General features: G+C 37.7%; 1 protein-coding gene across 1 annotated transcript in view; it reads left to right on the forward strand.

Moving 5' to 3' along the window:
• The window catches only part of OSBPL6 (oxysterol binding protein like 6), a 699671-nt gene extending 689870 nt beyond the window's left edge, over positions 1-9801 (forward strand). The window contains exons 22-23 of the mRNA XM_086956201.1: positions 4817-4939; positions 8395-9801. Coding sequence (XP_086812327.1) covers positions 4817-4939; positions 8395-8503 — 232 coding nt within the window. The 3' untranslated portion in view covers positions 8504-9801. The remainder of the gene's footprint in view (positions 1-4816; positions 4940-8394) is intronic.
• The last annotated feature ends 673 nt before the right edge of the window (positions 9802-10474 follow it).

Here is a 10474-nt window from a genome sequence, read left to right on the forward strand (position 1 = left end):
CATTGAAACCTCAGAAACTGGAGCCATTAGGTGCAGTTGATCTTCTATGTGCAGTTGATTTTACGAGTTGAAGAATTTCAAAAGTCTGTAACTGGTGGATGTCTCACTAAACAGTCTATGGATCTAGAGCAAATGGTGGTCCTATTAGAACATCCCTGTTAAAAACAAACATAAAAGAATACATTACCTTTTATAGATGTGCCTAAAAGTTATTTAATCCTGTTATCTGCAACGCTATCCCATGTGGAATATTGTGAATCATTTGCTTTCTAAATTCCTGGAGTTCAAGTCTTCCTGATTAATCAATAGTCAAAACTCAGGGAGCTACCAGGATCCTTAGGAATGTGCCACTGTCATCTGTAGGGCTCCTAGGACACCTAGCTTACAATATGGACATCATGAGATCCTTTTATTAAAGGCATAATTAAACTGCATGTAATGATTAGTAGTTCTGCATTAAGCTGAAAACAAAAATGAAGCAACATATGGATAAACTTTTTAGGACAAAATGGTAATGTCAACATTCATGTGCAGTTCTTTTTTCTGTAGATCCCATGGCTGGTTAATGATGATCTGGCCCATTTGTTATAAGGCTTTTATTATATGGGAAATGATTCATAGAAGGTAAGCCTATTTGCCATTTGTGAGGAATGTGAGGCTAACCTGAGTTATTTTGGAACACAGGTCCAGTGGCAAGAGTGTACATAGCGGGGTTATCTTTTTCTAGGTTGCCTACTAAGTAAAGTCTTATTATTTTTGTGACAAGAATGGATGTGGACACAAGGGTGTCTCTACAATCTATAGATGTGGCAATTTCCAGTACAGCAGAGAAACATTGTCTAAGAATGGTGATGGACCAGCATATATATGAAATCTTCTTTTCAGTAAGTTTAAGTTAATATACTTTAAATGCATAATTTGTATGCATGTTCCATGGCAAACATTAGGTTTTCTATAAATTAAGTTTGGCCATTCCCCCTAAATGTCAAAGATGCTTATCTGAACCACAAGACTTTAACCATAATTGGTAGGTGTAAGAAAGTTAATTATTTATTTGGGTGAATGGTAGGTCTACCACAAGTAATAAAGTAATTAAACTGTTTGGACCAGTGAAACATTTTAATAATTTAAACCGAAGCTCATCCTCTGGTAGCTGTTGCACAGAACAGATAGGCATAACATAAAGAAAATCTGTAAAGCACTGAGAAATACCAAAACAGTTAAAAAGTCAACGCAACACAATAAAAATACCAACCCAACTTGTAAAAATAGAGGAAAGTGTAATTAGTAAATTGACATAAAAAAAATCTAAGAGAGAACTGAAAATATGAATTTGCAAATATTTAAGTGAAAAAAGCACCCAAAAACGCTACGCACCAGTGGTAAGCAAGGTTGCAGTAGACAAGATCTTGGCCTGATTTGAGGCCGACCACGATGAGACCTGAGACAGATTGGCCCTGGTGAAAGTCTGAAAGTCAAAAGTTCAAAAAGGTTTATAAGTCCCACTTCAGAAAGAGACTTTGTCACTTCTTTTGAAAGTAGCAACACAGAATAGGACTTGATCACTTTTTGACAAAAAAAGCCGCATCTGGGTGCAGCTGAAAATGTCACTGCTGGCTTGGAACTGAAGGTCAGATACCTAAAAAGGTTGGTCACATTGGCGCATGAAAGCTTTGGATATTTTTCACTGAAAATGTTTTAAGTCCCTATGCTTTTTTTCATTTTTTTAGAGGTGAGGAGATCTCTGAGCAAGATGAAGTTAAAATCCCATCCATCACTGTGTAACTGGTAATTGGGAGGTACATAGAGACTCTTACTGTGTCAGACAGAGTCCAACAGCAATTTCTAGTCAAGGTCAAGTTTCTACTGGTCATTTGGACACTTAAGAAAACAGGATCTTGCCTCTTGCAGCCAACTGACCCTTGGAGTTCACTTTAGTATTCTGGGCACAAGTCTGGGCAGGTTAAGTCCTTCAGGCCCCTACTCAGGTCTTAAACAGCAGGTGCGGTCCTTATTCTGTTCCTTCACAGGTCCAGCATGTGTTCCGAGGATGGTGCAATTGGGGTGCACATTTATGCCTGGCACCAGCTAGTGTTTGGTGGTGACTTTTTGCACTAATCAAAAGGCTAAAAGTTCCCTGGGGCAGTCTACCCACGTTTGTAGCAGTTTCTTTTTGCCCTACTGCAAACAGTCCCACAGGACACCTTTTACCCAAAATCCAAAATGGAGAAACCATCCTCTGTGGTCCCTCAAAACCGGTTCTGTTAGTAGCTTTCCTCCCCCTGGCTTTGGTGCCATACTACGGGGCAAAGGTCGGCCTTTCCAGGTGTTAACATTACTTGTCACAGAACAGGCGCCTTTGAAGGTAATTAAGTTCCTGGACCCACCCCAACTGGTATTTCTGCCAGGGAAAGAGAACCCCTCTCCACGCCCAGGCCATTGTCCCTACTCTGGTAGCAGTTATCACACCTCATTAAGGTCAAGCACTTGATTGACAGTTCCTAAATATTATAAAATATCCAACTTCACAATTGAATTTGGGCTCTTAATAAATACTAAACATGGATTGCTTTTTTAGCTGGTGCCTAACTCGAGATATAGAATTTATATTATAATCTGTACTCTAGTTTTCATCATAGGATAGCTTGATTTTTCCACAGTGAAAATAGCTTTTGGGTCCTTGTCACTGTAGGGACACGGTAACATTACATTTCTAAATGTCCCACTTTTAGATACTATGTACCCTTCTTTGTGGGCTACAAGGCCTATATAGGGGTGAGTTATTAATAATTAAAAGGAAGGCTTTCCCCTGTCATAAAGGATATTTTGACAGGTTGGGTTGTAGAGCTAAACTGCAGCAGTCCGGATACAATGTGTTTGTGTGTCATACTAGTTGATGGCACATTAAATAATGCAGTCCACAGGAGACTTTTATCTGTCTATGCCATAGGCTTATTTTCTGAACCATATACTATGGCTTTATAAGAGAGTAAACACGCCAGTCAGGGATTAGCTAATTTCTACATGTTTTAGAGATCAGAGCACATACACTGGACAGCAGTGCCCCAGTGTGCAGGGTCTAAAAACATGCAATAAAATTCAGCAACAAATGGGGGCAACCACATAAGCAGAGATGTCTTCTCAATGTAGAGATGTGTAGAAATGAACAGTTGTTATAATTATGTTAAGTTAAGTATCTGGGTGAGTTCACTGCTCATTTATATCTTCAGAGAGGCTCTGCCTACTGGATCCTTTGCCAAGGAAAAGGAGGCGTTCAATCAACATTAGGTTGTTAGTATTCAGATGGTTTTGGAAAAAACAGGGTGTCGTTACTGGATAAGATGGCACTGTTTGCCATATTTAAAAAGTCCTGGTTAAGATGCCTGAATGAACAGTCCATGGCTGAGTGAGGGATACGTTTTGCAGAAGTCCAAAGGGTAAAGAGGGTCCTACCTACATAATGTCAACAGAGTTGATGCCACCATAAATATCGATACCTGGGTTTTTATAGCCAGTAGATAAAGGAGATGCTCCCGTTACTGGGGAGGGAGGAGGATTGGGCTGTTTACACGTTGAAGGCGTCTTGTAATGGTTTTAGAATGGGCTAAGAAAGAGTAAATATTGTTGATGCAATGAAGGTTACTGCTGGCTGGTATTCTACTTATTTTGAAGAGGCTCTGTGATTGTGAATTTTTAATCTTTCACGACCTCGCATTTCGAGGTGGCAATGAAGCAATTATGAAAATTAAAAAAGTAAATTTTAAAAAGAAAGATTTTCCAAATTGCTTAGCTTTGTCTTAGGGAATTCCTCCACTTTATGCATCATTACCCACCCACTGTTCAGAGTTTTAGGTTGAGATCCCATTTCATTGGTATCTTTTTTACAATGGCTCTAACTAATGGGGTTCCTATTATTCGAGTAGAAGTGAATTCTGGTTTTCTTTCTCTGAAACACTCTTAGCCAGTGGTGGTATACTTATAACTTGCATATTAAATACCCTGCAACTCTCTCGATATTTAATATAGAGAGACCTTTCCAGATTAACCTGTTTGCCATTAGAGTTAACACTTGATGTCCCTACTCTGGTTTCTGGATGTGCAAGTGGTTAGACCTTTTTATGGCCATTGTCATTTTAGTTCCTTGCTCTGATAAGTGTTCTTTACAGAATACAGATTTAGCTCTAAAATGCAGGAAAGCTTTTTATGAAAGGCACCAAAGCTCCTTATGTAGGCATTGGATACAGGGGCTGAGACAAGCAGGTTAAAGCTGCTTAGGGGGATGTTTACAAACTTAATGGTGCCCATTTTGCAGATAACACAGCTGTACAGTACATATGCACAGTGAGGACAAAAAGGAATACTTAGAAATAGATGGGGTTCTGGATTATGTTCAGAAGAGATGAATGAAGATAAGACATCTCCTGAGCTTCTCAAGGTTAAAACTCCTAACAGTCAACTGTATTGAATGTGTGACCAATGTACCACCTTTAAATATCATGTGGCCTATAGATGCTTAAAGCATAATGCACATCACTAAAATGTCCAGCTTTCAGCACATCTGCCCCAGACTGCAGGTGCCTTTGCAGTCCTTCCCCTAAACAAAGTAGGGTGAGTCCTCACACCCATGGAATATCGAAGTCCGGAAGTGTTTAGTGTCTTCCAACATGAGAGTTTCCAGGTAAGTTACTTTTACAGCAGTTCTAATTTGGATACGTTTTTTTAGAAATAAAATGGTGAATCACGTTAAACATAGCTTGATTTTCCAATTTATCAATGACCAATGCCAATTGTAAATTATAATTTTCCATATATTTAGATATTTGGAAGAAGGTAACATTGAAGCTGCATCCTCAGAAAAACAAAGAATAGAAGAGCTCCAAAGAAATCGAAGGAAGCACATGGAGGAAAACTGTGAGGAATATCAACCAAAATACTTCAAGTGAGTGCAATGGTCGTGGCAAATTTAAACAAAGATTCTTTAAATTGTTGCATCTTTCATATGATGCCAGTCATAAATGAGAATGTGTGATGTAGCAGAAGAAGCAGAAGCAGGACAAAACTATGCCAGCATCACCATATAAAACAATGTGAGCAGCAGAGTAAATATCTGTACACAGTCAAACTTCCTCAGGATAGATGCTTAGCTGAGGTAAGAGGCACCATGATTCCCTTTAGCTGTATGCTCCATGGAAAAGAAGGCCACATGGGCATAAGGCAAAAATTTGGAGTGATAATAAGGGCGATAGTCTCAAGAGTGGGGAAAAAAACAGGCTTAAAAAAACCTCTCAATAAGAGAATAAAATGTCAACAACAAAATGACCAAATCAAGCATTGGAAAATATAAGACAAACAATTTGAAGGCAAGAAAAACAAAGAGAGACATGGATCGAGCCAACAAGAAAAAACGAGAATTCGCTGCTGGTAGAACGCTTAGAACTAGTTTTAAATTTTGGACTAGCTTACCATTGACTGTGGCTGGCAGAATAGTGGTAGGTAAGATGAGAGTGCTACCACAATTGCTCTATTTTTTCAACACACTAACCTTGGTGGTGCCACGCCAAATGTTTAGGGAATTGGAATCGCTACTTCTGCCACTTGTTTTAGGGGAACCCGTTGGCACAGAGTAGCACTAAGAAAACTACAGCACCCTGTAACGGAGGGAGGGTTGGCTGCTCCTGATCTTGAATCTTATTATCTGGCGTCTCAACTTCAGTTGTTAAGTAGATGAGTTTACTATCAAATGAACCCAGAGGAGGGTGTTAATGGCTCACTGCAGGATTTGGAGGACTTCTTGAAAGTCTTCTTGCTTCCTCGGCGGAGACTACCTGCAATTTCTCAAGAGCTGCTAGTGATACAGCAGTGCTAGTGACTTTGCCTACAGCAAACCAGAGTCCAGGTACCCTATTCGCCTGATATGCCATTAAAATGGATGAAGATAGTGGCCCAGGTAGGAGCATTAGCAGGGATTGAAAGATGGACTATTGCTTAAGTTTAAAGACTTGGCTGAAGAATTCAATATACCCAGATGGCAAGTTTTAGCACATAGGGCATTGGTTGCAGCAATAAGGAATTTTTGGAGAAATGTAGATGCTGAACCTGCCACACATCAGGTGTGTCAACATCTCTGAACAACAACAGTTGTGTTAGAGCGGTTTGTATCTATATTGTGCGATTCAGGCAAATATTCTTTCTCCTCTTGCTGAATTGAAAATAAAATGGGAGAGAGATTTAGAGCTCCAAATTAATGATTTTGAACTTGGATAGTATTGTAGCACATATACCAGCTGTTTCTACAAATGCTAGGTTTAAATTAATTAATTTCTATATCTTGTATAGAGCTTATCTTACACCTGGCAGGATTAAAACGTTCTATGCGACTGCTGCTGAAAAATACCCTAATGTGGGGCGTTGGGGGCAGAAATGTTCCACGTGGTATGGTCCTGCGCTTCTTTAGCGGAGTTCTGGGAGGAAGTAATAGAATATATTACTGGAATAACCTTGCGGGATATCTCTTGTACACCCTTGGTCTGCCTGATAGGGGGATACCCTCATCCTAAAGTAAGAAAACTACTACTAGATTTACTGACTTAGGTTTCTGTTTGAAAAACCAAGAATTGACTATGAACTGGAAATCAGTGCATGGTCCTCAGATTACTAGATGACATGAAGATATGGTTAAATGGGCAAGTTTGGAGAGCGCTCTGTTGTTTTGCGAGATAAAAAGAGGACGAGGTAAAATTGAAAGGCTTAAAGAGTGGGAACATTTGGTGGATAGTTTGCTGGCCCCGTAAGCAGACACTGATTCATTGAATAGCTTCCTGAGTCCTTGCCGTAATAGAAGGGATATTTAGTTTAATACTGATAACTTGGGTGATAATGGGTATTACTGTGATATACATGTGCATGTGGAATATACTGACACTTTATTTATGACTGTTTTTCTTGATTCCGGTTAACTGTGGGTGAGGGGTTGATATCATTTTATTTTACTAGTTTTAGTAGACATAAGATATGTATGAAATAAACAGTATTTATAATATGCTTGAATGCTTGTGGATGCATGTCATATGAGATTTATTAATATCAGTTTTCATTTGTAAATTATAGTTATCTGGGTATTTCTCCTTTTAATTTATATTTTAACCTATTTATTATAATTGTCTGTGTACCTTTTTAAAGAAAATTGTTGTATATGTAGTGCACATCATTTATAATATGTATCATATGCCTGTCACTATTGCACTAAGGTCTATTTAATGAAACTGATCAAAATTATTTAAACTGAAAAAGAAAAAGGGAGACTATTAGTTACCCTCATGTCCTCCCTGACACGGAACTGTGGCTCGTTCACATGGGATAATTGTAAGGTGTACAGACTGGGCACAGTAATAGCGCCAATGTTCAACTCTGTACTAAGAGAGGTAATAGTATTAAAGTCAGAAATTCAGACCATCTGCCTACTGATTTTATTTAGGCGTTAAGCTCACAGTCCGTTGTCAGAACAAACAATGTAGCACAGAACACAGCAGCAAAGACCACAGTAGAGAATGGCCGAGAAAAGTCAAACAAGATGCCAACTGGAAGCAAAGAAGCAGGAGATACCCACTGGTCAATGGGAACATATTTTACATGCAATTAACTATTTCATTACAGTAAGATATTGTTGGTATTTGCACACAGCTGACAACGTTAAAAGATGATTTAAACCCATACAGTCCAGCCCTCCCCTGTAGTTATGTTAGTAGAAAATAGTCAATGGCCATCTGAATCTGGACAAGCTTGAAGACAGAGAGTGCAGGGAGAAAACGAATTCCCTTAAATGGTATGGTTTCATTAAAATTATTTTCGAAAGTGCAAAATCCGTCAAACCTGTGGGGTTCCATATCATAAGATTTATAGAATGCATGCAGTCAAACTCCATTGTTGTGGTGCCTACATGCAGGGCTACTTTAAAACTTTACTAGTGGTAGTCATTGTACACGAAATACTATGTGCCTGAAGACATTTTTCATGTTTTATCAGTCTATACATTTTTACGTTTAAGACGAAAAAACATTATGGCCTGTGGTACTGAGATTACGGAGTAGGAAGCCATGGAATATTGTTAGGCTTTGAAGAAAAAGACAGTGAACGCATGAATATTTTTCACATTTATTGTATCTCAGTGACAAGGCTTATAGATTTGAGTCTCATTAGTGAAGGCTAATCTTCAGGGATTAAGGAGGGAATTTCTTCCAGTACTGAAACTTGTATATCCATTAGAAATAAATATTTAAGTTGATAGTGTCACTAGTGGATGGAGATAGATATATATATATATATATATATATATATGCTTTTTTTATCATGCCTTGTTTATTTTGACTTCTGTGCTTGTTTGTATTTGTTTTGCAGGAAAGTCATTGATGCCCAGCAAACGGAATCCTGGGTTTCCAATGATACCTACTGGGAATTAAGAAGGGACCCTGGCTTTAGTAAACTTGAAATGCCTGTACTCTGGTAAACTGAGAATGCACATTAAGAAAACATATCAGTTCCTGAACAGATAACTAACTATGCACAATTATATTTCATATAGTTATATATGCGATTTTGAAGTCAACAGAAGACTTGCCATTCGCTTTTATATTCATCTTTGTAAAGATGCTCTGAACTTGCATTTCACTGTGGCCCAGATCAACTTTTCGTTCGAGAGACATTTCATCGCTAATGTCCTTCTCCGGGCAATATGCCCAGTGTTGAGGAAGCAGAACAAGGAACATGTTTGAGTTTTTTTAAGTCATCTAGAAGTGCGGCAACCAGAAGATTAAGCAAGTGAACAGAAAAGAACAATGTTTCTGAATCTCACAAGAGTCATCAAATCAGTGCGACTGAGCTTCGACCCCAAGATTCACTTCCGGTTTGACGTTATTTAACTTAAAATATCACAAATTATTCCTTCCTGCAAATCCTGCTCCTGTGCCACTGTTCATGCCTTAACATGCGAAGCTATGTAGTAAATCAATTTAAATTATATGCATCCAAAACTAAGTGCAGGAAGCTATTTTTAACTAACTTTAATTTTGAGAAAATATGTGGAAAAGCCACTGGAAGTGAAGATGCTTTGGAAAGGGGGACATATCAGGGACGTTGGCTGTGTAATCTATGTTTATGTAGTTTTAAATTCTCAAATTTGCACTTCTTACCAAATAGTTCTTCTTTTTATTTGTTTATCTTTGTTTAGTTTTATGATAAAGGCTTCTTATGCTCCACCCATGCTCCACCCATGCAATGGAGTTTAATGGCACTTAGAACTGATGAGCAGAAGTCCTAGCTGGATCTGCGATGTAAACCCATTAACTCAAAAATATCCATCAGAAAAACGCTGAGTAAATAACTTTGAGTCCATTAAAGCAGAGGTTTATTATTAAAAACCACAATACATCAATTTACATAAAGCATCCCAACAGTTTTTAGGTGCCAATAAATAATTGTCAAGTCATACATATAATGTTTTTTCCATGTTTTGCTGACAATATAATGTTGTTTAGCTAAATGTAATCTTACAGGTTACCATTACCTTTCATAAGGTGGACACCTGCCATTACCATTAATTGTTTCCTAAATGGTTTTGTTTTTGTATCTCTTCATCTGGTCAGCCCATAGTATTTTCACTCAATACTTTGCCCCATTACCTTATTAGAAGATACAACTTGGTCTGACTATGACCTGTCAGACCTGACCATGAATGCTCTCCTACTGATTTGCCAGATATTTCATTTCATGAATGTGAAAGTTTGAAATGTTCGGATATGAACATTATTCGATGGTAACTAATATATATATATGTGTATATATATATATATATATATATATATATATATATATATATATATATATATATATTGCACAGAAATCATCATATGTATGTTTTTGATTAAGAGTGCCGTCCTGACTCAATGCAGTTTACACAAGCAGCGTTTTTAGACTTGCATAGGTAAGCTAATGGGTTTGATAAAGTTGAGTGCAATAATGTATACGTGAACTTTGCACAAATGTGTATTTCACTTGATTACCACAGATACTATAGTAATTGAATCATATAAATCTAAAATTTAATTTAGACATCTGCCTTGTTCTTAGAAGTAAAAGGTCTTCATTGGAATGACCACTGTTTCCCTAATTCTTGAAAGGTGAAGCTGAAAATAGAATCAGAAATAGGATCTTTTTTATGATGTTGAAAATATAGCTTGGGTCCTTGGTTACAAAACAGGCTTATTCTACTACACTGTTTCACCATGTTCTGTTTGACTAATTCATTTCTGAATGATGTTAGCTTACTCACTACCAATTCAGAAACTTGCTTGAATAGAAAATTGCAAGGGTAGAAATATAAAGTTGTAACTAAATATAAATGCCTAATTTGATTTATATTGGCTGTTGATAAAGGTTGCCAGTCCAGTTTAGGGTGCACATGTCCCTACTTAATGCCGAA

This window comes from Lissotriton vulgaris, chromosome 2_1, assembly GCF_964263255.1.
Source record: "Lissotriton vulgaris chromosome 2_1, aLisVul1.2, whole genome shotgun sequence".
NCBI classification, from domain to species: Eukaryota; Metazoa; Chordata; class Amphibia; order Caudata; family Salamandridae; genus Lissotriton; species Lissotriton vulgaris.